This window comes from Bos indicus, chromosome 13 (genome assembly GCF_029378745.1).
Source record: "Bos indicus isolate NIAB-ARS_2022 breed Sahiwal x Tharparkar chromosome 13, NIAB-ARS_B.indTharparkar_mat_pri_1.0, whole genome shotgun sequence".
NCBI classification, from domain to species: Eukaryota; Metazoa; Chordata; class Mammalia; order Artiodactyla; family Bovidae; genus Bos; species Bos indicus.
In genome coordinates, this window is record NC_091772.1 from 48232676 (window position 1) to 48260497 (window position 27822).

Below are 27822 nucleotides of genomic sequence, written 5' to 3' on the forward strand. Positions count from 1 at the left end.
TCATCAGCCTGACTTTATGATAGATCTAGAATATAGCCAGGCATGTGGTATATACTCAGTAACTGTTACATATATTAATAATAGCAAAATATTTATTTTAAACTTAATAAATTGAATAAAGTTTATCCTTTTTTTTTGTCCTCTGCCAGCGAACACTTTCTAAGTATTTCAATCCTTGTTATGCCACTGCTAGGTTAAAACCAACCTTCATCAGTAAGGTAAGAGACACACAACATCCTTTTAAGTTATTATTCCCTTGTGGATTATTATAATGACTATAAACCTCAGTCTAGAGCGGCTGAAAATAAGATAGATTTTAATGCATTGACCATAGTGGATAGAGTGGAGTCACCAACCCTGTTCTTTTGTCGTCCAGGCTCTCTGGAGCTCTAGTATACATGTGTGTTTTGTGTTAGTGGTCTGGTGGTCTAAGAATTTAAGTCTCTGAATGAAGTATTAGGGCCATCACTTAGGGGAGGTGGAGAAAGTAGAAGCATAATTGCATATTGATTGAGACACAAAGAGAGTATGAAGATTTCTTTCTGCTTTCATTACCCACCCCTCCCTGTAGTGGAAACATCATATAATAAGGTCTCTTTCAGGTGCAATATCCATGCAGTTACATGGAAAAAGATAGGAGAAAGTTTTATTCACTAATAAACAACTCCTGCTCTTAGTTATCCATCTGTTGTCCTGAGCCCTTTTCAGGACAATAATTGCATGCTAGTCTTTGCACACAGAGAGGAAACTGTTAATGCCTATTGAGGCACATAAGTTTGCTCTAATTATTTTGCTCCATCCCTTGTGACAGAGGTTTAACAGGTTAAGAATGCCAATCATCTTTGGGACAAAAGGATGATTACTCTTAAACCAGAGACTCCCTGGGGTTAATTTTTACCTACAAGTATGGATTGGTTGGTTGGTTATTTGTTTATTTACCTATTTATTTATTTCTGTGACTTATATATGTATCAAGTACAGTAATTGGAGTATAGCACCATATGGAAAGTGGCTTAAAGAGGTGCTAGGAACAAATGCCTCAACTCCTTGGTCTTGCAAGAAGTTCTTCAGACAATTTTTATTACTTCTTTTTAAAAATGGAGTGGAATCCTTATAATCTAGCTGCAGAATGGATAAGAGAACATTGGTGCTTCCTTCAACATATCACCTACTTTCCCAGAATGCTCATCTAGATGAGTAGAGAAAATCTCCAGTGGTTTTGTCGTCTTCCTTTTCTCCACCATACTGTCTTTTAGGGTAGGGAAACCTCATTTCCTCCTGAGAGCCTCTCATGGAGATGAATGCATTTCAACTTTCTAACTTGCATATCTAACCTAATGCTAGTGAGAGGAGCATTAAATGAAGTGCCGGGAAATCTGGGTTCTCAGTTTTGATCTGTAACCTGCTAGACTGTAGGCAAGTCACTTAACTCTTTACCTTTTCACCTGTGAAGAGTAGCCTCACTATTTCCATATTCTCAGGTCTGTTTTAATGGGTAACTGAGAAAAAGGCAAAGAACTTTACAGTATTACTGAATTGCTATGAAAATTCAAGATAATGGTGTTTTCTGATAGTTGCCCTTCCCCACCTTTTGCAAAGGGTAGCTATGCAGACAGATGAGCCAGTTAGTGAAGTTCAGCCATTTGTGTGAATGCCAGCTTTTTTGGCAGAGATGTTACAATATCAGGCATGCTGAGAGTCTGTTGTGTTATACTGTGATGGGTTATGCCTTTCTCTTGTAAGCCTGAAACACGACTGGGTTGGCACTGTTTTTTGTGACTTCTTTTTTTAAAGGTGAACACAGCAGTCCAGTTAATCTTGGTGGCAGCTTCTTTGGCAGCTCCAGTTTTCAATTATGCTGACAGCATTTACCTTCAGATCCTATGGTAAGCTTAACTTAGAAGTACTTTCTGAGGACGTCAACTAAATGGCTTATTGTGACAATCCTAGAATTACTTTGTCCTTAATCATGTTTATTAAACACTGGGAAAAGCTATAGGGGCTATATTTTTTGATTGATACCATTTTTAAGAAGCTTACTATCAATTATAGGATGTAGAAGTTATAGGGGCTTTCATGCAAGTTATAAGGGATGAGAGATACTATGTTGGGGTTTTTGAGGAGAAAAATACATTCCAAGTAGGAAGAAGAGGAAAAACTTCAGGGAGGAGTGGCATTTGAGCCATGAAGTCTAGATGAAAAGAGACTGAGGGGAAGCCTTTCTGGTGAAGGACAGACCCTGAGCAAACTCAGATGTATAGGAGAGTGGGTAAAAGGAAGTGCACCCAGCCTAATGAATGGGGCAGAGTGGGGAAGAAACTTGGAGAAAGGAGTTTGAATTTTATTTTGTTAAGATTATGTGTAGCCTTGAAAATGTGTCAGATTCATACTTTGAGTCCACGTACATCACACCGATACTAAAGTTTAATTAAAGCATTGCTTGATGCAGTCTGAGCCAGAAAATGGTTAACTAAAGTCAGCTAAGCTAAGAAGCTTTAAAAATGATACACATGCTGAACATTTTATTTGCTAAAATATAAATTGTACACTCATTCGTCCTATATCTTCTGGTATAAGCCCAACTCATTTTCTTTGATTATAGGCTTATCAGTAGGATATTTTTTCTTTCTTGCAAAAAACTGCATCCATAATATAAACTCTGATTTTCATTTTCTTTTCTTTTAAAATGATATAAGAATGTAAGACATTTATGAAGCAGAGTATAGAAACTTTGTAGATTTTTATTATTTTCTCCAGTATTTTAGCAATTATATTGTCTACTTGTTGTTCAGTCACTAAGCTGCATTGAACTTCTTTGCCACCCCGTGGACTGTAGTAGTCTGCTAGGGTCCTTCTGTCCATGGGATTTCCCAGGCAAGAGTACTAGAGTGGGTTGCCATTTCCTTTGCAGGGGATCTTCCCGACCCAGGGATCAAACCTGTGTCTCCTGCATTGGTAGGCAGATTCTTTACACTGAACCACCAAGGAAGCCCATATTGTCTACTTACTTCAGCAGTAGTGTTTAGCAGATTGCCTTGCCTTTCCAAGGCTTCTAGCTTAATTCCCAGAAATAGCAACTTGTCCTACATGTATATTTCATTAAATTTATGTGTGAATTTAGGATATTAAACTGGCATAAACAGGTTTGGGGTCAAACAAAAATGGTCTTGATGAGCCTGCACCTCACCTGGCAGAAGCAGAAGCTCATGTGTGCAGAAAGCTGCATACAGTCAGCGAGCCATGGGCATCATACGTGTCATTTCAAAGAGAATCTGATTAATTTCTATTAATTTTAAGTAAAGAAAGCTGAATTGTATTTAAAATGACTCAGATTATTAGAATTCCCCAAATCTGCAAGAAATAGCTTCTAATACTAATACTCTAAGCAGCATGGAACAGTGGGAGGAGCACGAGGGCTCTAGAGTTGGAACCAGGCCAGACTCATAGTTCTGTGGCCCTGAGCAAGCTCTCTGGGGCAGTGTTTCCTCTGTAAGGTAAGGCTGTGAAAATAAAACTACCTATCATACAAAAATGTCTGGGTAAAAATGACAATTGCTATTATTATTTTTTTCAGATTCATTAACTAGATTAATTGTTTGACATTATTGATTCAAATGAAGTCTTAAGGAAAAGCGATATATTTAGATTCTTGTTAAAAAAAATTATACTAACAGCCTTTTTTACTTTTAAACAACTCTTTTAAATGTATTCTTTAGTATATATTATGTATATTCTTTATGTATATTTATAGTTACCATTTAAACTAAATTTTCTTTTCTTCCATAAAAGGTGTTTTACAGCTTTTACCACAGCTGCATCAGCTTACAGTTATTATCATTATGGCCGGAAAACTGTCCAGGTGATAAAAGGCAGATGAAAAGTCATCATTATCATCAACAAGGAAGCAGCACACATCAACAATGGCAGGGCCAGTGGGAGTCTACAGGAGTTCCCTTATTTTGGTTCAGCTTGAAGGAGGACTTGTCAGAACAAACCATGTCATCAAAATTTTAAGTAATGTGCATTGACAATAAGCTTGATCATGGGCATATGCAGAATTTCCAACATATTTTTAAATACAAATAAAACTATAATTTAGGATTTTTTATCTTAGGTTTCTTAATTTATAAGTAGCAATTATTCTGATTATTGTCAGTCTTTTTTTTTAAGCCATTTAAAAGAATACATTCAAAAAGCCAGTTGAGAGCATGGAAACTGAAGAGTTGGCACATTAATAAATTTGGATTGCTCACAGAGCACTAGGGAGTGTCCTGGGGTTAAATATAAAATCATGTATAACTTAGCTGCACAGTTGTATGTTTGACTTAGATCTGTGTACGTATTAACAGTACGTGTGATTAATATTTGATTATTTAGGATAATGACTATAAAGGTAGCTTAGTTTTGGGTAAAGTAAACTTGTAAAGAGATTTAAAATGTAGTCAGTTTTGAAATCAATAAGATCAAAATAGAAGCTATTGAAGTTCACATTCAGAAGTCTTCCAACCTCTCAGGTGCCTTGCATCAGGATAATAAGCGACAAAGGTAGTTGGAAAATGCAAACATGTCTGTTACCCTAGCCATTCAGGAGACAGTGAGTTATATCGTACCTTCCCACTATATTTCTAACATATGTTTATATGATACTGGGACCTGTACTTGTATCTTATGTAAATAATATGAAACTGTATATTTTTCAAAGTTTTTTTTTTTTTTAAACTTGAGGAATGTTAAGATGTTTTTTGTTAAGATGTTAAAGGAATAAAAGAGCTGGGAAAAAAATGACCCTCAACTTGGGTTGTTTGTATAGCATCCTATGGTCATCTGCTGTTGTGGAAGTTTTATGATTCATAAAGTCCATTTAGCTGTGTCACTTGCACTTATGTTATAAAAATAATTGATTTAGGATCATCTGACTTCAAAGTCCTTTTCTCACTACACTGTTATGTTTAAGAGAATGGAAGGTACAAGGAGAGGAAGACGTGTGGCTAGTGCTGGCTGCTTCCCCTTCAGAGTGGAGGCCCGTTGTTGCTCATTGTCCTAGGTTCTAACCCAAGTGTAATATAGCCTCATACCGTGAGGTTATCTAAATGTAGCCTGTTAAGCTGTGTTTAAAATTATAAGGAGTTACAAGCAGAATCCATGCCTCTCGGTTGTGGCATCGTTGGATCAGTGTGTCCTTTGTTGTCTGCTGGTCCTGGCTTCCTTGTTCCCAGATTAGCTGCTGAGTCACCCCTGGCTTGAAAAGTACAGAAGCCTGCAGCCATGGACACTGCTATGGACTCCAGTGGAAGTGGGTGAGAGAAGGTGTGTGAAGCTAGTCATTCTCCCCTTCTGGAACCTCCTTTAATGTCTCCTAATGGCCTGGGTGGCAGTGAGAAGTGGAAGTCAGATTGCTGGACTACCCAAGAGGCACACTGAACATGTCTCAGTACTAGCAAAGTATGAGCACATGAGTATGTTTTTAAAAGGGAGAACTTGAAATAAAGTAGGGGGGAAATTAGAATTTTGTTTTTTGTTATGCTCACTTGTGCTCTAGCGTTGGTACTATTTGGAGTGACTTATAGTTGGATCCGTAGTCTCTTTAGTAGTCAAGTCTTAATCTGATTCTTCTTAATATACTCCCCAACCCCGAACCTGTAGGTTTTTGGATACTGAATTGCTATAAAATAAATTCTGCTGGCTTATAAAACACTGGAATTGTATTAGGTATATTTGAGTCATGCATACAGACTCCAAGCATGACATTCATTTTGGTGCCTCTACATAACAGATTCAATCTTGATATTAAACTTAAAAAGGCACTGGGATAATTTAATTACATGCCTGAGGGCTTTTATATTAGTCACATTTTGGGCTTTTGCCTTGCAGTTTTAAATTTGGAGCTGGTAGATCTTTTAAATCAGTCCATTTTTCTTGGCTACGTATGTGATAAAACTAGGGACCCACCTTAGAATTTTGGGAAGCTTTTTCAGAACTTCAAACATCTAGAAATATGTAGTACAATTCCATTATCCCGATAAACTTGGATATGCTTAATTTCTGCAGCATGGTTTCTGTGCTGCAGCATGTTGTAGAAACAAAAGGTACCATGAGAATCAAATTTAATTTTTTTTTTCTTAGAAGTAAATGCTGTTTTGGGTTGAACTGTGCCTCAGAAAGATATTTTTCAGGTTCTAACCCCCAGTACCTGTGAAAGTGACTTTATTGGGGTATAGGGTCTTTGCATATGTAATCAAAATTAGGATGGTCGTGCTGGGTTTGGGTGGGCCTTAAGCCAACGCCTAGTGTTCTTACAAGAAGAGGGAAATTTGACTTCTGGGTACATATCCAAAGGAAATAAGATCATTATCTCAAGATACCTTCACTCCCCATGTTCATTGTAGTGTTATTTACAGTAATCAAGACATGGAAATAACCTAAATGTCAATGGATAAGTGGATAAAGAAAATATATATATATATATATAATGGAATATTATTCAACCATAAAAAGAGGGAAGTCCTGCAATTTGGAACAAAATGGATGGATCCTGAGGGCATTATACTAACTGAAATAAGACAAAGACAAATTCATCATGATCTCATGCAAAATCTAACAAAACCAATTCAAGAATTAGATTGTTGGTTCCTAGTGGTGGGAGGTGGGATGGGGAATGGGTGAAGGTGGTCAAATGGAATAAGAAAGTTCATGATGACTACAGTTAATCATACTGTATATTGGAAAGTAGCTAAGATCTTAAAAGTTCTTATTGCACATGTACACAAAGATAACTATGAAGTGGCAGATGTATTCACTAACCTCATTATAATTATCTCTCAATAATACACAGGAGTCTCAAATCATTGCATGGTACACCTTAATGTTATACATCAGTTATATCTCAAGACTGGAGAAAAGATAATGGAAAAAAAGGAGGGGGGCAAGATTTAGACACTGTCAGAAGACAAGGAGGCATGGATAAGGAACCTGCAAGCTCAGGAACCCAAGTATTGCTGGCTACTTGACCCCCCTCCCCGCACCCACCAGGGCAGAGGGGAGGAATGGAACAGTTTTCCCTTAGTCTCCAGAAGAAACCAACCTTGTTGATACCTTGACTATGGACTTCTGGCCTAACCTGTAAGAGAATAAACTTAAGTTGTTTGAAGCAACCAAGTTTGTGGTAGTCTGTTACGGCTGCCACAGGAAACTTACATAAATGATAAGGTAGAAAACTAAAATCTAGAACTATGACCCCATTTTAATTTAATAAAATCACTTTCCTTCCTAAGTTTGTATAGAAGTAAAATAAGAGAAAGTTTGATGCAATTTGAGCAGAGAAGTGCTTTGGCGTTTAGCTAGAGCCTTGAGGGTTTCCTTCTGTTCATTTTTTCTCTCAGAAAAGTTCTTGAACATGCTTCCTTCAAAAAGTTCATGGTTCCTCTACCCACCTGGTCTTAAGTGAAATGCACTAACCAAGTTTGAAAAGACAGCCTTCCCCCTGCCTGTGTTTCACAGATGTTCTGGGAAGACTGCAGTTTAAAGCTAGAAGTACACCTGCTGCCATACCCTGAAATGAACAGAAGGCTTCAGGGACCATAACTGGTTCTCAGGTTAAGAATCCACTGGCAGGGGTCCAGGGGGAGGGGGGCGGTCAGGGTGTGTGGAACAGGGAGCTGGGGAGAGAATCCGCTGGAGTCGATCTCTTAGCTGGAGAACCTTAGCCAGAGATTGACCTTGAGGGAACTTTACTGAAATGACTTGAAGATGTCGCTTCCAACAGGACAATAACGGCTGACACAATTCTATTCTATCGGGTGCTGAGGGACACCGGCTGCGGAAAAACCAACACAGGGTGCCCAGCAAGGTGACCCGCAACTTTTCTGGGAACAGAGAAGCAGCAAGAAGGGAAGGCAAGAGGTTCCCGGGGCTGAGGATCCCAGCTCGGCCAGTGCCACATGTGCCCAAGGAGCGCAAGCCTCGAGGAAGCAATAGGCAGACGGGTCTTTCCAGACCCCAGGACCGCCTCCTCCACACTGGCGGTGGACGCTCAGTGAACCGCTTCCTGTGAGAGCGGGGCTTCGGGCACAGGGCCGAAGGCGGGGTTGCGGTAGGCCAGCAGCTGCGTGTGGCAGGGCGGGGTGCGTGGCGTCCGGCCCCGGCGGCAGAGACCGGTGGCCAGCAGCGCTGTACTGACTAGCAGCAGGCCGCCAGCGGAGCCCAGCGCCGCTGTGATGAGCACCGGGCTGCGCCCGGTGGTGAAGGCGGCGCACGCCCCGCGCTGGCTCAGCCCCGCGCCGTTGGCCGCCAGGACGCACACCCGGTAGGCGGTGGCCGGTAACAGCCCATGCAGGGCGTGCTGGCGCGCGGTGGCACATACGTCCCCCACCACCGACTGGTTCCCTGGCCAGCCCTCTGGTGCGTAGCGGATTTGGTAGGCGCGCACCACTGAGTTGGGGGCGCACCAGCGCACGAGTGCCGTCGTGTCGGTGGTCTCCGCCACCGCCTGCAGCTTGGGAGGCTCTGGCAGGGTGTCTTCTCCGCTGAGGCCGGGGCACCGGCACCGCCAGCGCCGCTGAAGCTCTGCGCACGGTGTCTGGAGGTGCCTGCAGGGGTGGTAATCGCAGGGTACATCCCAGGCTGGCGCCCCTACCTCCTCTTTTCCGCTCTCCTCCTCCTCCTCCTCCCTGGAGTCGTCCTGCAGCAGGACAGGAATCCCGCCCTCGGAAGGAGGCGGGTGGGGAGACTGCAGGGTGGCTCGAGTCTCCCAGGCGGGCTGGGGCAGGCTCACTGACTCCCGGGAGGCAGGGGAGAGACCAGGGTGTCTGCTGGCCCATGGGATGGAGGCCGCTGAGCTACTAGGCTCCAGGATAAGCCCGGTAGCATATTCTTGGTGCTCTGCCCAGGCTGTGCTCACAGACTTAGGTGGGTCGCCAGAGTTGCTTGAACCTGTTGGAGAGACAGTAGTTGAGGGAGTGGCCCCATCCTTGGCAAGGCTGTACCGCAGCCTGGCTGCTCGTGTAGGGGAATCCACAGGGAGGGAGGGAAATCTGGTGACGCTCTGTTGGCCTCCCGCAGGTGTGGTGGAGGGTGTTGTGCTCCGCAAGGTGGAGGAACCCTGAGCAGATGGTGTGTGGGTGGAGATGACTGAGGAGGGTGGGTTGGAATCAAGGAGGGTGGTGTTTTGATCCGAATGGCACACACTTGGTAGCTGGGACAGCAAAAGAGGGGCTGAGAAGGTACCACTGGATCCTGCAGCTGGTTTGCACACAATGTCTGCCGCCCTAGAGGAGAGGTCAGTCAGTTAGAGGGGCTGCTTCTGTGCTGGGCTTTGAGTCCTTAGAGCAGATAATCCCTCTCCCAAGCCTTGTGTAACACATCTGCCACATGGTACACACTCAACATGGGTCACCTCAGTGACCTTCAAGGAGGCTCCCCTTGTAAGTCCCATTGGACAGAGAAGGAAAAGGGAATTCAGAAAGAGGAACTAACTGCCCAAGATAGCATGGCTAGCAAATGCAGAGCCTAAACCCAGGGTGAGCATAGTGAAGGGCAGTCCAGATGCCCTAAGTGCGGTCTGTCGTTCTATTCTCACCTCTCTGCTTCCTGGTGGTGAGTACTAGTAACAACACTCATACTAGCTAAAATTTTTTGAGTACTTTGCTACATGCTAGGGACTATTGCTAACACTTTTATGTAGAAACTAATTTAATCTCCACTACCTCATGAGATACCCATTTTACAGATGAGGAGGTAGAGGCACAAAGAGATTAAGTAACAGCCAAAATCAATAGTAGTAAGTGGTGTGAAGAGCTTGAACTCTCAACATTTTCACTCACTGCAAAGAGCCTGGTGCTATAGGCAAGATGAAGGGGTGAGGGGTGGCAGACTGAGCCTCACTTGATATTCAGGCTTCTGTCCCATGAGAGCTCTATAAGCCCACTGGTACTGGACTGAATGCCACAGAAAGCCAGGCTCTGTTTTGGGGACTCAGTGGAACACATTTTTGTGTCTTTTTTTTTTGGCCACACATGGGATCTTAGTTCCCCAACAAGGGATGGAACCGGGGTCCCCTGCATTGGAAGCAGCAGAGTCTTAATGACCAGACAGCCAGGGAAGTCCCAAGAGCAGAATTTTGGAAGACAATAGATCCTACCTCCTCCACCCAGTGGCTGCATGAATCTAAGCAAGTACCTTCCTCTTTTTGCCCCAGTTTGCTCATTTGTAAAATGAGCAATGATAACTCCACTTTAGGAGAAAGAGTTAGCTGTTTACTTAGCCCATTTTCTTTTCCTAGTGGGCACACAGCTACACTACATTTCCCAGCCTCCAATGCAGTAGGCATGACCTGCTAAGTTAATCTGACCAATGGGATGTGGGTGAAAGTGATGGCCTGGCCCTTTAAAGCCTCCTGAGTGGGCTCCTCCAGCTCTTTGCTCCTCAGGCTTGCTGGGATGGAGGCAGAGCCTTCATCTCCTGGGTCCCTGACTGTGACTACATGGGGAACAGTTCCACCCAGCACTGCCAACCTGCCCAGCATTGTTACCTGAGCAGGATACAAACTGAGAACTTCAGCCCCAGAGATTTGATCCTCACCCCTCAGTCATCTGCTTTTTAAACGTGCTACCTGCTTAGGACAATCCTCTTTGCATCCATGAGGAGCCAGGACAACTCACAACTGCAAGTGAGAGGGTTGCCGAAGAGGTTGATGGACAGGACCTGGGAGGAATGCAAGTTCCAAGGATGGAAGGAACTCAAGTTGCAGCTGAAACACACAAAAATTAATTAACTCAGGCTTGTACAATTAGGTCAACACTAAACCCAGACAGCCATAGTAGTGTCATGGGAAAACCATTCTGTTAGGGGCTAGTTTGCTTTGAGAAAACTATTAATGACCTTGGATTTTTTTTTAATCTGTGGAGATACCAACCTAACCTAGTCAGTATCACCTCTCATAACAAATGGAGACATTCTCCCTGCTGGCTATATAAAAAATCACCTGCTGGTGATTATAAAAGTACTTAGAAATGTAGATCTCTACATAAAAGTATGATATTGTTATTATAGACCAGTGAAGAAAGGGCAGAAATTTTTTAAAATTTTTTTAATCGAAGGATAATTGCTTTACAGTATTTTGTTGTTTTCTGTCAAATATCAACATGAGTCAGCCATAGGTATACACATGTTCTTAATGAGAACAGTCTGTATACTACTGCAGGTGGACTGTAGCTGATGGCATTCCACACCAGTCCTTTGGAAGATGCCTCAGTGAAGTGTGTCAGTTAGCTCTTACTAGCTTAACTTATGGAGAAAGCAATGGCACCCCACTCCAGTACTCTTGCCTGGAAAATCCCATGGATGGAGGAGCCTGGTAGGCTGCAGTGCATGGGGTCGCTAAGAGTCACGACTGAGCGACTTCACTTTCACTTTTCACTTTCATGCACTGGAGAAGGAAACGGCAACCCACTCCAGTGTTCTTGCCTGGACAATCCCAGGGGTGGAGGAGCCTGGTGGGCTGCCGTCTATGGGGTTGCACAGAGTTGGACACGACTGAAGCGACTTAGCAGCAGCAGCTTAACTTAAAACAATAAATGTTTATTCTTTTCCGTGTTTCTGTGGGTTGACTCAGTGGTTCGTATGGTCTGGGCCGGCTCACCTGGGCCGGAAAGATCTAGGATTGCCTCACCTATATGGAGTCTCCACTGGTTTGCCAGGGCCTCTCTGCCTGTGTCTTTCATCACCCAGGAGGCTTCTGCACATGGTCGTGTGCCAGTCTCTACCAGCAAGACAGGGTGAGCCCCAATTTGCTTAACTACTTTCAAGACTTTGCTTACATCACATTTGCTAATGTCCCTCTGGCCTAAACATGTCGCAAGGCTATGCCCAGCTTTAAGAGGTGGAGAATAGACTCTACTTCTTAGTGGGAAGAGCTGCAAAGTCACATTTGCAAAGGGCTGTGTATACAAGGATGATGGGAGGAATTACTGGGGCCATATTTGCCAACAATGTACCACACCTAGCAATGGCAGGCTCCCTCCTGGTTTTCTGCTCTTTCTGCCCAAAGTATTTGGCCTCAACTGTCTCAACTCCTAGAGTCTCCCAGCCTCTTGTACACATTCTAGTTACAATCTGACAATCGTGAGCAACAGGAACTGCACTGTATCCACAGGCCTCTTCCAACTGAAGACTGGCTTTTCTTCATCTACCTGGGAACTTTCTACTATTGCTCTGGGGGAGATGCAGATGTTCTGGGCAATGAAGGACTCACCACCCAGATCTTCTCTAACACTCCTGGCTGGTGGGCACCTGATAGTTGTCCCCTGTGGAGCATTGAACATATGTGAGTGCCATTATATTGAAACTTAGGTGGAACCCACATATATGTGTATGCATGCTGCTGCTGCTAAGTCGCCTCAGTCGTGTCCGACTCTGTGTGATCCCATAAACGGCAGCCCACCAGGCTCCGCCATCCCTGGGATTCTCCAGGCAAGAACACTGGAGTGGGTTGCCATTTCCTTCTCCAATGCATGTAAGTGAAAAGTGAAAGTGAAGTTGCTCAGTCATGTCCGACTCAGTGACCCATGGACTGCAGCCTACCAGGCTCCTCCATCCATGGGATTTTCCAGGCAAGAGTACTGGAGTGGGTTGCCATTGCCTTCTCCTGTATATGCATGAGTGCATGCTAAGTCACTTCAGTCATGTCTGACTCTTTGCAAACCTATAGACTCCCCACCAATCTCCTCTGTCCATTGGATTCTCTAGGCAAGAACACTGGAGTGGGTTGCCAGGCCCTTCTCCAGGGTATCTTCTGGACTCAGGGATTAAACTCGAATCTTTTACATCTCTTGCATTGACAGGTGGGTTCTTTATTTCTAGTGCCACCTGGGAAGCCCCATATACGTGTGGTAATGAATGTATGTATGTGTATACACACACACACACACACACACACACACACACACACATATGCAAATACTTGCTTTTAGCAGGTTTCACAGAGCTAGAGTGGAAATCTTAGAAAGGAGTTTACTTAGCACTTAATTTTGCAAAGGAATTTTTTTTTTTTTTTTTTGCCTGAAGTGGGAGAAGAAAAGGATTGCTGTATTTTGGGGTAAGTGGCTCAGAGGTTAAAGCATCTGCCTGCAATGTGGGAGACCTGGGTTTGATCCCTGGGTTGGGAAGATCCCCTGGAGAAGGAAATGGCAACCCACTCCAGTATTCTTGCCTGGAGAATCCCACGGACGGGGGAGCCTGGTGGGCTACAGTCCACGGGGTCACAAAGAATTGGACACAACTGAGTGACTGAACATACACAACATTGCTTAGTATTCAGATAATAACATTATCTCATTGATATCTTTATGTCAATCATGAGGTAGGTAATATTTCACTCACTTATAATTTATTTATTGTTTTTGGCCAAACCAGCAGCTTATGGGGTTTTAGTTTCCTGACCAGGGACTCAACCTGGGCCCCTGGGAGTGAAACTGCCGAGTAACTACTGGAATTTCCAATATTTCATTCATTTTTATATATAAGGAAAAAGAGCCTTTTCCTTCTCTGGTGGCCCTTTCTGCCACACATTGCAACTTGCACATGATAAAGACAAGTTACATTCCCATCACATGCCAAGGACGGGAGAGCCTGCTTCATGTCCTGAGGCGTGTCCGTGTCTGGGTATTCTCTGCATCTGAACTGAAAGAGCCTTAATGTGGAAGAAGTTTCTACTTATCTTCCAAATAATCCCTGTTTTCTTTTTTTGCTGAAATATTGCCAAAGGCCTCTCCCTCCCGCATGTAGCATTGTCAGAGAGGATGGTGGAGGACACTGGGCATGCCAGGTTGGCAGAGAAGCCAGGAGGGTGCTACCCCCTCTCCAGAGAGTGCTGGCTGTGCCAAGGAAGACACATGTTGCCAGCATCTATCACAGATAATGTCCCAGGGGAGACATTGGGTGAGGTAAGGAGAGTCAAGAGCAAGGAGGGCTTGAGAAAAAGGGAAGAGGGTTCCACAGGGGAGATGACATCTAATGAGCTTCAGAGGCTTGAGAGCTCCCAGAGAGGAAGTGGCTCCTTCCCCAGCTGGAGCACGGGGTTGGGGTGGGGTTGATGGTGCAATAGAGTCCAGGGATGAGCCAGCCAAAGAGGTAAACCTTCTCCTCCAACCATGGAAGAGTTTTCATTTGTCTTAAAACTCAATCAGATTATAATTTAGACAGATCTCCTGGCTGAATATGGTGACTGGATTACAGGGGTTCTCAACCAGAGGTCCTTGGAGACAGGGTATATGAACTTGGATAGAGGTCTCTTTCACAAATCTCTAACTGAAATTCACCATTTGTTTCAGTGACGAATGAAGGCAACAAACCACAGGTGAATCACCAACAAAACAGATATTTTGAAATCACTTTTCAGTAGTTTTCTGTCATTTATGATCATCAAAGGGCTCTCCTGATAGCTCAGTTAGTAAAGAATCTGCCTGCAATGCAGGAGATCCTGGTTCAATCCCTGGGTTGGGAAGATTCCCTGGAGAAGGGAAAGGCTGCCTACTCCAGTATTCTGGCTTGGAGAATTCCATGGACTGTATAGTTCATGGGGTCACAAACAGTAGGACACAATTAAGCGACTTTCACTTTAATCACAATGCATGAACTCCTTATTGCCAAATACAGACTTAAATTGAAGAAAATAGGGAAAAACACTAGACCATTCAGTTATGACCTAAATCAAATCCCGTACAATTATACAGTGGAAGTGACAGATTCAAGGGATTAGATTTGATAGAGTGCCTGAAGAACTATGGACAGAGGTTCATGACATTGTACAGGAGGCAGTGATCAAGACTACTCCCAAGAAAAAGAAATACAAAAAGGCAAAAAGGTTGTCTGAGGAGGCCTTACAAATAGCTGAGAAGAGAAGCTAAAGGTAAAGGAGAAAAGGAAAGATATACTCATTTGAATGCAGAGTTTCAAAGAATAGCAAAGAAATATAAGAAAGCCTTCCTTAGTGATCAATGTGAAGAAATAGAGGAAACCAATAGAATGGGAAAGACTAGAGATCTTTTCAAGAAAATTAGAGATACCAAGGGAATATTTCATGCAAAGATGGGCTCAATAAAGGACAGAAATGGTATGGACCTAACAGAAGCAGAAGATATTAAGAAGAGGTGGCAACAACACACAGAAGAACTGTACAAAAAAGAGCTTCATGACCCAGATAACCACAATGGTGTGATTACTCACCTAGAGCCAGACCTCCTGGAATGTAAAGTCAAGTGGGCCTTAGGAAGCATCACTACAAACAAAGCTAGTGGAGGCTATGGAACTCCTATTTCAAATCCTAAAAGATGATGCTGGTGAAGTGTAGCACTCAATATGTCAGCAAATTTGGAAAACTCAGCAGTGGCCATAGCACTGGAAAAGGTCAGTTTTTATTCCAATCCCAAAGAAAGGCAAAGCCAAATAATGTTCAAACTACCTCACAATTGCCCTCATCTCACACACTAGCAAAGTAATGCTGAAAATTCTCCAAGCCAGGCTTCAACAGTACATGAACCATGAACTTCCAGATATTCAAAGCTAGATTCAGAAAAGGAAGAGGAACCAGACATCAAATTGCCAGCATCCATTGGATCATAGAAAAAGCAAGACAGTTCCAGAAAAACATCTACTTCTGCTATATTGACTACACCAAAGTTATTGCATGGATCACAACAAACTGTGGAAAATTCTTTAAGAGATGAGAATACCAGGTTACCTGACCTACTTCTTGAGAAATCTGTATGCTGGTCAAGAAGCAACAGTTAGAACTGAACATTGGAACAACAGACTTGTTCCAAATCGGGAGAGGAATACATCAAGGCTGTATACTGTCACCCTGCTTATTTAACTTACATGTGGATTACATCATGCAAAATGCTGGGCTGGATGAAGCTCAAGCTGGAATCAAGATTGCCAGGAGAAATATCAGTAACCTCAGATATGCAGATGACACCACCCTTATGGCAGAAAGTGAAGAAATGAAGAGCCTCTTGATGAAAGTGAAAGAGGACAGTGAAAAAATTGGCTTAAAACTCAACATTCATAAAACTAAGATCATGGCATCTGGTCCCATCATGTCAAATAGATGGCAAATAGATGGGGAAACAATGGAAAAAGTGACAGACTTTATTTTGGGGGGCTCCAAAATTACTGCAGATGGTGACTGCAGCCATGAAATGAAAAGAAGCTTGCTCCTTGGAAGAAAAGCTATGACCAACCTAGACAGCATATTAAAAAGCAGAGACATTACTTTGCCAACAAAGGTCCATCTAGTCAAAGCTATGGTTTTCCCAGTAGTCATGTATGGATGTGAGAGTTGGACTATAAAGAAAGCTGAGTGCCGAAGATTTGATGATTTTGAACTTTGGTGTTGGAGGAGACTCTTGAGAGTCCCTTGGACTGCAAGGAGATCCAACCAGTCCATCCTAAAGGAAATCAGTCCTGAATATTCATTGGAAGGACTGATGCTGAGGCTGAAACTCTAATACTTTGACCACCTGATGCAAAGACCTGACTCACTGGAATAAACCTTGATGCTGGGAAAGATTGAAGGTGGGAGGAGAAGGGGACGACAGAGGATGAGATGGTTGGATAGCATCACTGACTCGATGGACATGAGTTTGAGTAAGCCCCAGGAGTTGGTGATGGACAGGGAAGCCTGGCATGCTACAGTCCATGGGGTCACAAAGAGTCGGTCATGACTGAGTAACTGAACTGAACTTAATGATCATCAAAATTGTTGAAGTTATTGGACCTCCTGCTGGATTTTTTAAATTTAAGGAGTGGCTGCAGGACTGGAAAAGGTCAGTTTTCATTCCAATCCCAAAGAAGGGCAATGCTAAAGAATGTGCAAATTACCTCACAATTGCACTCATGTTGCATGCTAGTGAGGTTTAGCTCAAAATTCTTCAAGCTAGGCTTCAACAGTACGTGAACCCAGAACTTCAAGATATACAAGCAGTATTAGAAAAGGCAGAGGAATCAGAGAGCAAATTGCCAACATCCATTGGATCATAGAAAAACCAAGTGAATTCCAGGAAAACATGTACTTCTTCATTGACTACGCTAAAGCCTGTGACTGTAGATCACAACAAACTGTGGAAAATTCTTAAAGATATGGAAATGCCAGACCACCTTACCTGTCTCCTAAGAAATTTGTATGCAGATGAAGAAGCAATAGTTAGAATCGACTGGAACAATGAACTGGTTCAAATTGGGAAATGAGTACATCAAGGCTGTATATTGTCACTTTGCTTATTTAATTTATATGCAGAGTACATCATGAGAAATGCCAGCCTAAATGAAGCTCAAGCCAGCATCAAGATTGCCAGGAGAAATATCAATAACCTCAGATATGCAGATGACACCACCCTTATGGCAGAAAGTGTAGAGGAACTGAAGAGTCTCTTGATAAAAGTGAAAGAGGAGAGTGAAAAACTGACTTAAAACTCAACATTCAAAAAATGAATATCATAGCATCTGGTCCTATCACTTCAAATAGATGGCAAATAGATGGGGAAAGTGTGGAAACAGAGAGAGACTATATTTTACTGGGCTCCAAAATCACTGCAGATGGTGACTCCAGCCATGAAATTAAAAGATGCTTGCTCCTTGGAAGAAAAGCTATGACCAACCTAGACAGCATATTAAAAAGCAGAGACATCACTTTGCCAACAAAGGTCAGCATAGTCACAGCTATGGTTTTTTCAGTAGTCATGTATGGATGTGAGAGTTGGACCATAAGGAAGGTTGAGCACCCAAGAATTGATGTTTTCAAACTGTGGTGCTGTAGAAGACTCTTGAGAGGCCCTTGGACAGCAAGAAGATAAAACCAGTCAATCCTAAAGGAAGGAAATCAACCCTGAATTGCTGAAACTTAAGCTCCAATCCTTTGGCCACCTGATGCAAAGAGTCAATTCATTGGAAAAGACCCTGATGCTTGGAAAGATTGAAGGCAGGAGAAAGGGGCCACAGAGGATGAGATGGTTGGATAGCATCTCTGACTCAATGGACATAAGTTTGAGCAAACTCTGGGAGATAGTAAAGGACAGGGAAACCATGGGGTCTATAAGAGTCGGACATGACTGAGCGACTGAACAACAACAACAAAATAAAGAAGCACACCACACATACATACTCCTGAAACACACACTTAGAAATATTTTGATAACTATAATTGGTTTCTTTGGAATCCTACATTTGTTGCTCACTCACTCGTGTCCAGCTGTTTTGGACCCCATGGACTGCAGCACACCAGGCTTTCCTGTCCTTCACCATCTCCCAGAGCTTGCTCAAACTCATGTCCATGGAGTCAGTGAAAGTGTTAGTCAGTCAATCAAGTCCAACTCTTTGCGACCCCATGGACTATTGCCCATCAGGCTCCTCTGTCTATGGGATTATCCAGGCAACAATACTGGAGTGGGTTGTCATTTCCTTCTCCAGGGGATCTTCCCAATCCAGGGATCAAACTCGAGTCTCGTGCACTGTAGGCAGATTGTTTACCGCCTGAGCCAGGGAACCTCTCTGAGTCAGTGATGCCATTCAACCATCTCATCCTCTGTCGTCCCCTTCTCCTCCTGTCCTCAATCTTTCCCACCAGTAGGGTCTTTTCTAATGAGTTGGCTCTTTGCATCAGGTGGCCAAAGCATTGAAGCATCAGCTTCAGCATCAGCCCTTTAGATGGTTATTCAGGATTGATTTCCTCTAGGATTGACTGGTTTGATCTCCTTGCTATCCAAGGGACTCTCAAGAGTCTTCTCCAACACCACAGTTGAAAAGCATCAATTCTTTGGCATGCAGCCTTCTTTATAGTCCAACTCTCACATCCATACTTGACTACTGGAAAAACCATAACTTTGACTATACGGACCTTTGTTGGCAAAGTAAATGCCTCTGGTTTTTAATACACTGTCTAGGCTTGTCACAGGTTTTCTTCCAAGGAACATCTTTTAATTTCATGACTGCAGTCACCATCTACAGTGATTTTTGAGCCTCAAAAAGTAAAATCTCTCACTGTTTCCACATTTTCCCCATCTATTTGCCATGAGTGATGGAACTGGATATTATGTATATAAGAACCTTCTTCTGAGAAAGTCCCACAGGCTTCACAGACTGCCACAGAAGTCCATGGCACAAAAGCGTTTAAGATTCCTTGCACTAACCTGTGCACTCCTGAAGGTCATGGGTTAGAAGGCTTTTGGTTAGCTGGGTAGGGAATGATGAGAACTTGACCTCAAACTGCCCTGCAGGGTGGGTGGGAAGGGCTGGCACAGAACCATTGGGAATGGAGACCAGGCTGGACCTGGTGACCAGGGCTCCATTCTGGCTCTATTGAGAATGAACATCGCCAACACCCCACATTTTGCCAAATCCTATGGCATTGGAAAAGTGAGTGGAAACAGTGCTAGAGGAAGCATGTAGGGTGAGTAATGACATGCAGAAAAGTTTGAAGATGAGGAAATAGTCAAGGGCCTTAAGAAGGCCTATCCAGAAAATCTGGAGAAGCACCAGAGCAGCATCCTAAGGATGAGAAGAGAGAGTGTCATGAGGGAGGAAGGACTCAAGAAGGGGCTTAGAGGATAGAGAAGTGTCCACTGGACATAGCATCTGAAATGCCACTGGTTCCATTCAATCATGAAGCTGAAGTCAGTGGTCAGACTGCAGCAAACTGAGAAGTATAGGGATAAGAGGAAGCAGCCCCTACGTCTGATCCAGGGATGCCTGCTTTTCTTGGACTCTAGGTTGCCTCTCTCCACCTGGGGAGTTTAGACTCACCTTTGAAGATATGGAACAATTATGTTCTTCTTCCAGGCTGCTGAAGCTGATCACTGACCCTACTTGCCTTATGACATGGTACGTGGCATGTGCCTCTGTTACTGATCCCAATATATCATGACAATTGACAGATGTTTCTCCCTACAGAACTGTGTGCTCCCTGAAAGCAGAGGCCATGCTTTCACCATCACCATCTTGTGGCCATCAACACCATCACGGTTACTGGTGTCTTCACTACTATCCTCATCAGCATCATCACTGTCATCTCCTCATGCTTTCTCAACTACCTCTGTGCTGAGGATGCTCATTTAGGAATCTCCAGCCCAGAGTTTCCATGAGCTCCAGGCTTATGTATCTAGATATGTCCTAGATCCTGAAAGACCTGGGAAGCATCCAGTGGAGATGCCCAGTAGTGATTACACAAACCTCCTGTTCTGTGCCAGGCACTGTTCTAGACACATATCAAAGCATTTCCTCTCACAGCAATGCAGTAGGCGAGGATTGGATATTATTCCCATTTTACAGATGAGGAAACTGAGCCTCAAGAGCATAGGTTAACTTGCCCTAACTCACATAGCTAGGAAGTGGTAAGTGGAGTCAGGATTGAGTCCAAGCAGTTCGGTTTCACATCTGACAAACAATGCTTCATCAGTCTGGAACTCAAAAGAGGAGTCTAAGCCAGACGTGACATCCCTCTCATCCACGTCATCACCACCATCATCATCATCACCATGACCATCCTGTCACCATTCATTACCACCACCACCGCCACCATGAGACACCATTATCACCATCACTGTCAACATAATCTCACCACCATCACAACCACCATGATCTTCACTAATGTTAGAGAGCACACACATGTGCCAGGCACTGAGCTAAGTGCTCTGTGTGTTCTATCTCCTTTCCCCTCATGAAAAGCCCCAAAGTGCATACTCTGGAGCTAGTCAAGAAAAAAGAGAAGTGGCAACATTAAGAGTGATGGCAGCACAATGGTGCTTGCCTCCCAGGGCCTAGCTGTGGGCTCCCAGGAAAGCAGGTGGCCAGGGATCATCTTCAGAGGTATGCTGCCCTTCCTGCTAAAAGTCAGGATAGTAGTTGCTCTTGGGAAGGAGGGTGGATATGGTGAGACTTGGGATAACCCCTGGCCCAGAGGGAACCACCCCTGGGTCCCAGTGCAAGTAGGAGCTGCTCAAGCCCTGGAAGGGGCTGCTGATTTGCATAAACACATGGAGAAGCAGGTGGATGGAGAAATAAAGACCCTGATGCCCTCTTCCCACTGGAAATTTCTCATCCTGGACTTGAAGGAAACTTGACACGTGTGAGAGTTTGAAGTTTTAACATTACTGTGGACAGCGCTGAGTTGGTTGGGTTTTAGGCCGGATGGACTCTCTGGGATGTGCTCACCATATCATCCAAAGCATAAGGAGGAACAAGACCCCAACGAGGAAAGAGCAATGGGAGGGAAAGGAAGGTCTAGTTTATTCTATAAAATAGTTATGACTATTAAATTTAGTATAATGGGCAAAATTCAGTCATGTGTTTTAGAAACACTTACTTCTGGAAATGAAGGACTCGTAGGTGAGGTGTGTCTTGAAAGATATATGTATGGACAGAGCTAAGTGCTGGCGAATGTTGACAATCCAAATGCTGCAGGTCAGGGGTCATCTTGAAAATGTCCCCCTCTAGGCTCCTCAGCCTTGGCATCTTCCTCAGGTAGAGCGACGTGAGCCGTGGCAGGTTTCTGATCCATCCCGACCGAACTGAAATACAGATGGGACACTGCCCACTATCCTGGAAGGCATGAACCCATGAGGCTGGCACAGCATTAAGGAAACAATGAGAGTGACAAGGTGAGTGGTGAAGGTCATTGCTGAGCATGGGGACAGCAGGCAGCTTCAGGAATCTCAGACGCACAGCTGAGGTCCCAAAGGACGATGACTGGCTAACGGCCACACAACAAGGAAGGAACAAGGCTGGGCTTGACTCTAGGACGCTGCCTCCAAGTACGCTGTTGTCCCACCCTCTTGTTAAACCCCACACAGAAGCCCCAGCCTTCAATGTGATGGCTACCAGGAGCAGGGGAAATCTTTGAGGAATGTAAGGAAGGAGGCTCAGAGGAGGAGGGGGCAGGAGGAGGCCGGAAATCTCATTTCATCGCTCTCCTAGTAAATGGAGAACGTGCCCCTTCTCTGGTGGTGGAGCAGGTGATTATCACATGTGAAGTGTTTTTAAATAAAACCAACCTTGTAAATCAGAGTCAGAATACCCAAGTACAGGAGAATAGGTATTCCCACCCTCTTCTGTGTCTTGTTTGAAGGATTTAACATTCACAGAAAGAATTTTAGCCAACTAAGTATTAATAGAAATCAATGAAAGCATCCTCTGAACATCAAGTGCTTCATGTTAAAATGTTTGATACCAGGTTTGTCCATTCATCAGCCCCAAAGCACTGCGTCCACTCCCCATTCTCCATTCTGCTGGGGAGCAGAACAGAGGTTAAACCTGTGGGCTCTGGACCCAGAACGCCACAGTTCAGACGTGGAGGCACCGCTAAGGAGCTGGGAGGCTGCAGGCCAGCCATTCTCCTTTCTGTGCCCTGGTTTCCTCACAAGCAGAGCGGAGGTAATACTCCCCAACTCTTGGGACTCAAGGAGTGCAGACCAGTGAGGCGCTTCAAACAGGGTGCCCTAGGCTCAGGGAATCTCTGGGGTCTCTTTGAGCCTTCCTGCAAGAAGACGCCCCGGACAGCGCCCCTCGAGGAAGTTCACAGCCCTCCCTCCCGGGATCGTCCACCCCGCAGGCTTAGACACTCCGCGCCGGCACTCACCGCGGGGGAGGAATGTGCCACTGAGATCCAGCACCTGGAGGGCTGCCAGGGGCGCGCCGCCCACCCCCGCGAAGGTAGCGTCGGCGATGTCCTCGTGGTCACCGCGGCCCAGCTTGGTGTAGGACAGGTTGAGCAGGCGCAGCTCGGGAAAACAGGCGAAGGCCCCGGGCTGCAGCGCCCGCAGCGGGTTCCCGGCCAGGGCCAGCGCGCGGAGACCGGGCAGCGCGGGCCCGGTGCACGGCGGCAGGGTGGCCAGCAGGTTGTAGCTGAGGTCGAGGGAGTGCAGCCCTGCGGGCGCTCCGGGACCCCAACCCAGCGCAGTGATGCGGTTGTGGCGCAGTGTCAGCACCTGTAACTGCGGCAGGTGGCCCAACTCCGGAGCGCTCAAGGCGCGAAGCAGGTTGTGGCTGCCGTCGAGGCTGCGCAGCGCGCGCGGCAGGCAGCCGGGCAGGCGCTCTAGGCCACGGTTCACGAAAGTCAGGGTCGTGACCCCCGCGACTGGGAGCCACTCGCAGGGCGAGACCGTGGAGTTACCGGCCCCGCTCCCCCAGGGGCCCTGCTGAGTGAGCCGGAAAACAAGGCTGTTCTGGAGCGGCCCCGCCTGGCTGGGTCGCGGCGCTATCGCGCAAGGCAGCAGCAGCAGCAGGGCCCACCACATGGCGAGTGGCTGGAGAGAACAGCGGGACAGCCCATTAAATGCAGCGGAACCCCCGCAAGAAGGGGCAAATGCCCCCACCTCGCTGCCCCTTTCCCAGGAGAACCTAGCCCTGGATGTTCTCTGAAGGGCGGGGGTTGATCCCTGCGTCGGGGATGTGTAGTGAGTGACTTTGCCCCTGCCTGCTTCCCCCATCATTTCCTGCATGTACACCGGGGCACCTGCCCTTCCTTCCCCAATCTTTTCCCTTTCCTCTAATTCACTCAAGGATTACCACCCATAGGGAATCTTTTGCTGAAGGCCTCTCTCATCTGTCTCTGAACCCAGTAAGCTCCCTTTGCTTGTCTTCATCCCATGAGCTTCTGGAGAGAAGGGAACGTGGCTTTTTTGTAAACTCTCCCCAAGTGCGCAGAAGTTGCTGCATAAACATATATTAATAACACTTTAGTGGGAGGCTTCCATAGGGAGGAAGTTCCACTGGGGTAAAAACATGGGACTTGAGGGAGATTTTGTTAGTTTCAATGACATTGGTTGTCCCACTTTTTATCCTTAGAATTGCCCAGCCACAGGTGAGTCTGGTTTGCCTCTGATCTGGTTTGTAGGTCACACTTGAAGTTCTGGGATCTCTTTAACGGGAGGGCTCAGGGTTGCCTTCAGGGAAGAAAGGAGCCTCCAGACAGTTGTAGGGCTTGGGAACCTGGAGTCAAGCATTCTCTCATCCCACGTTGGTCCCAAGAAAAACTCCTGAAGTCAGCCCTGCCAGCAAGGGATGGCCGAGAGCTGCTCAGTGTGGAGTTTCTGGAGTAATCAGGATTACACAGGCAGCTGGGAGATCAAATTGGGGTAGGTAAGGCAGCAGTGGGCTGGTGTGGGAGTGGCAAAGCTATTTCCAGCTAGGTCCTGGCCTTGAGGTCCTGGCTTGACATCCCCTCATTTCTGCAGGTGTGTGTTTCTGCTCTGCTGTGTGTGTTGACTGCTAAGTCCCTGAGCAACCACCCTGGATCCAGGGAAAGGGCCTCCTCTTGCTAGTTGCGGGTCAAGGCAATGAGAAAAATCCTGGAAACTGAGTCTAGGAGTCCATGTGTCCAGCAGTATGTCATACTCACCCAGAAGCTGTCCTTTCGGAGTGTGGCAGCCCTGGGTGCCCCTGTCTGCAGTCTTCAATTTTGTCTTGTAGATTCCAGGAGCCAGTGGCTAGCAGCTCAACTTTGAATTTCAGGAGGTCTGTTTCCCAGATGCCCCTGGCCCTGGCCCCACCCACCAGGGAGCCTCGGATACCCCAGCTCCCACAACCCCCCTTCCCTACTGAGACACTGTGGTCTTCAGCCAACACCCTCACTGCCTGTCTCCTCCTCCTACTCTGGACCTGGGCTGGTCCCTGCCCCTTTCCAGGCATGGCACCTCCTTTCAGGCCTCCCCCATCTTCACCTGGCCCCATGCCAGCCAGTTAGCCACCAAGCCAACCACCTTTCTGGGGCCTGAGATGGAGGGAGTCAGCTCTTCTGGGCCAACATGAGCGCCGAGGGCTGATGGCTGCAGAGGGGCAGAGGCAGCCCCATCACCTCCTAGGAATCTGATCCTCCTGCCAGGTGGTTCCCATTTCCTGGAGGCTGCATGGTAAGCTGGTATGAGGAGAAAGCCCCCTTTCCAGAAGAGGAAGGCACCCCAGTCCACAGGAAACAAAAAGCGGCAGGAGGGGCGTCTTCAGAGGAATGTGAGAGCAGGGGCAGGCATGGGGCAAATAAAGAAGGACTGGTTTTGTTTCCTATTTTAAAAAATAATTTTTTAAATTTATTTTTGGATGTGCTGGGGCTTTGTTGTTGGGCTTTTCTCTAGTTGTGGTAAGTGGGTGCTACTCTTCATTGCGGTGGCTTCTCTTGTTACTAAGCACAGGCTCTAGGGCACGCAGGCTTCCGTAGTTGCGACTCCTGAGCTCTAGACCACAGGCTCAATAGTTGTGGCTCAGGGGCTTAGTTGCTCCTCAGCATATGGGATCTTCCTGGCTCAGGGATCAAACCCGTGTCTCCTGCATTGGCGGGCAGATTCTTTACCACTGAACCACCAGGGAAGCTCCATGGCTTCGTTTCTCTGGGACCCGGTTTGATGAAAGTACGAATGTTTGTCTCTCATAAGGGGTGGGAAACAATAAAGAGGGCAGAAGTACAGAAAGATCATTCCCACCTCATGGCTGGGGTGATCAGTCCTGGTTACCACAAGCCCAGGTCTTCCTGAAGCTGTGGGGATGTTAAGTGTGCGTTCCTTCGAGCATATGTGTTTAGAGCAGTCAGTGCCTTTCTTCTCCAGAATTCCAAGACTGTTTGTTCATCTAGGGTCTTTGATCTGCACACCCCCCCACCCCCAGCCAGGGGTTAATCATTCCCAGCATTGTGTACACAGACTTCTGAGACCAGAACTTCTTCCTCCTGTCAGTCCTTATCTGAACAGCCCTGAGGAACTCCAGGACCTCTGGGGATTGGCATGTTTAATTAGATAATTGCAAATTCCTGGGCATCTCTTCTGAGGCCTTCTCTACCTAAAGCCTCAAAAATATCCTTTCAGTTAAATGCTAGCCCGGAGCCTTGCTGCTCAGAAATATACCTCCATCAGCCACACGAGAGGGCAGGGAGATGCCTGTTCTGTGCAACACTGTTTGGGGCATTGCATTCACTATCCAAGGAGCCTGAGGCTCAGGCCCCAGAGGTAGAAATGCTATGTCACAGATTACCTGAGGTCAAGAGGGAGGAGGGGTCAGGGAAATATGGGAAGAGTGAAAGGACTGGCATGGGGGTCAGTGGGCAGCCTGAGGTAAGGCCCTGACCTCTGCCTTTGCTTGGTTCTCGTGCCAGAGAGCACCCAGCAGGTCAACCACAACCTCATCTTCTTTCAGAGAATAACCAGCTGGGTCTGCTCTCAAGGTGACCAGCAACTTGAGGGCAGCAGAGGTTTGGGGTGTTCAGGCTGGGGTGCCCAGATGAGAGGGAACTGAATCCACTGAAACATGCCCATTGGAACAGAGACCCTGAGGAGGAAGTGGCTGTCCATGGAGGCCTATAAAGAGGACTCCAGAGAGTGATGCTGGCCTGCTCCTCTGGACACCAGTGGGGCAAGAGGCCTGGACAGGCCCTGTTCGAGGAGCCCCCTGAGGTCATTGTCTGACACTTGCCGGAGCCCCAGGCCCTCTGAGCCACCTTCTCATTCCTGCTCTTGCTGGGGCCCGCCAGTGGCATCAAGGGCCTGGCCAGTGAGGTGGGCCTGATGTCTGAGCTCGGCCCTCTGACTGCTCTGTTGCTTTGGTCATACCCAACCCAAGCAGACCAGAGAAGGCAATGGCAACCCTCTCCAGTACTCTTGCCTGGAAAATCCCATGGATGGAGGAGCCTGGTAGGCTGTAGTCCATGGGATCGCTAAGAGTTGGACACAACTGAAGTGACTTAGCAGCAGCAGCAGCAACTCAAGCAGAGATGCTCTTGGTGGGCTGTCCAGTTGGGCCTTTAAGCCAGGGAGTCTGGAGGCAGATCCTTCATGGCAGCATTTGTTCAGGGGTCTCACCCAGGTGGTATGTTGGCCTTGCCTCAGTGGGTGCACTCTGCTTGTTACCAGCATCCTGGACCCTCCCTCTGCCTTTTAAAATTGAGCACTTACTATACTCAGAGCCCAGTGCCGTATGCGTTATCTTTTTGAATCCTCACTGGGTAAGATTTTTCCCATGCTACAGGTAAGGAAACTGAGGCTCTCAGAGGCTTTCTAGGCTTTGGAGCACACTATTAGTTTCTGTCTGGCTTACCCACTGCTTTATATTGCCTTCCACACGCTTCAGGATTTCACACTGTAATATCCTTTGTAAGCACAAGAGAAACTCTTCCAAATACTTGGATCCAAATCACTCTAGAAGCCAGGACAGATGGGGTATTTCCTTTCATAGTTGAGCAGATCATTCTCCAAAGAAACAGAGCTGACTTTCTGGGCCCTTGTGGTCTCAGGACTGAGGCAGATGGCTGGGCAGGGTCACTGGGCACCTCTCAGGAAGACCCTGGTCATCTTTTCCTGCTCCTTCTCCTCCCTCAGCACCACCTCTGGAAAAGATGACTCAAGTGTTTGCCCTCTTTGGACAAGGGTGCTAAAGTCCAATGACAAAGTCCTGGAGCCAACAAGTGTGTCAGGCTGCAACCCCCCGCCCCTGCCCAGGGGGTGTTCCCAAGTGGGCTTTCTGTCTGGGTGCCCTCCCCTCCTTAGGAGCACCTTACTCTCCAATCCAGCTCACTCTTCCAGACCTCCGTGGCTTCCCTCAGAAGTTGGCCTTTAGGTAAGGACTTGCATGCAGGTAGTTTACTCCAGAGACCATCCTGAGAGGCATGGAGAGGGAGTAAGGAAGTGAGACCCGGAAGGGCAGGTACTACAGCTGTGTTAACTACAAGCAGTTCACTCAGCCCTCCTGGGAGCCTGTGTCCAGCTGCCTTGGGATTATTTCATCCCGTGGCGAGGAGGCGGGGTGTTTACCCCCTCAGCCTCTGCTGCTTGTTGGCTCAAGGGTTCTTCCTATGGCTCT

The 27822-nt window shown here is 46.2% G+C and overlaps 2 protein-coding genes across 8 annotated transcripts in view; one reads left to right on the forward strand and one right to left on the reverse strand.

The window, feature by feature from the left end:
* Nucleotides 1–4785, forward strand: part of CRLS1 (cardiolipin synthase 1) — a 22838-nt gene extending 18053 nt beyond the window's left edge. For all 6 annotated transcript variants that reach the window (XM_019973376.2, XM_019973377.2, XM_070801154.1 and 3 more), the window contains exons 5-7: nucleotides 150–218; nucleotides 1795–1886; nucleotides 3790–4785. In XM_019973376.2, coding sequence (XP_019828935.1) covers nucleotides 150–218; nucleotides 1795–1886; nucleotides 3790–3877 — 249 coding nt within the window. In that variant the 3' untranslated portion in view covers nucleotides 3878–4785. The remainder of the gene's footprint in view (nucleotides 1–149; nucleotides 219–1794; nucleotides 1887–3789) is intronic.
* Nucleotides 4667–24534, reverse strand: LRRN4 (leucine rich repeat neuronal 4). 2 transcript variants are annotated; one of them, XM_019973375.2, is made up of 5 exons: nucleotides 24383–24534; nucleotides 22622–23288; nucleotides 21350–21554; nucleotides 10607–10744; nucleotides 4667–9263 (listed from the first exon to the last, which is right to left on the reverse strand). In XM_019973375.2, the coding sequence occupies exons 2-5, from the start codon at nucleotides 23277–23279 to the stop codon at nucleotides 8030–8032; spliced, it is 2235 nt and encodes a 744-aa protein (XP_019828934.2). In that variant the 5' UTR covers nucleotides 23280–23288; nucleotides 24383–24534; the 3' UTR covers nucleotides 4667–8029. The 2 variants fall into 2 exon arrangements, with proteins under 2 accessions (XP_019828934.2, XP_070657252.1); XM_070801151.1 differs by having other exon boundaries at nucleotides 22622–24534.
* Nucleotides 24535–27822: the final 3288 nt, after the last annotated feature.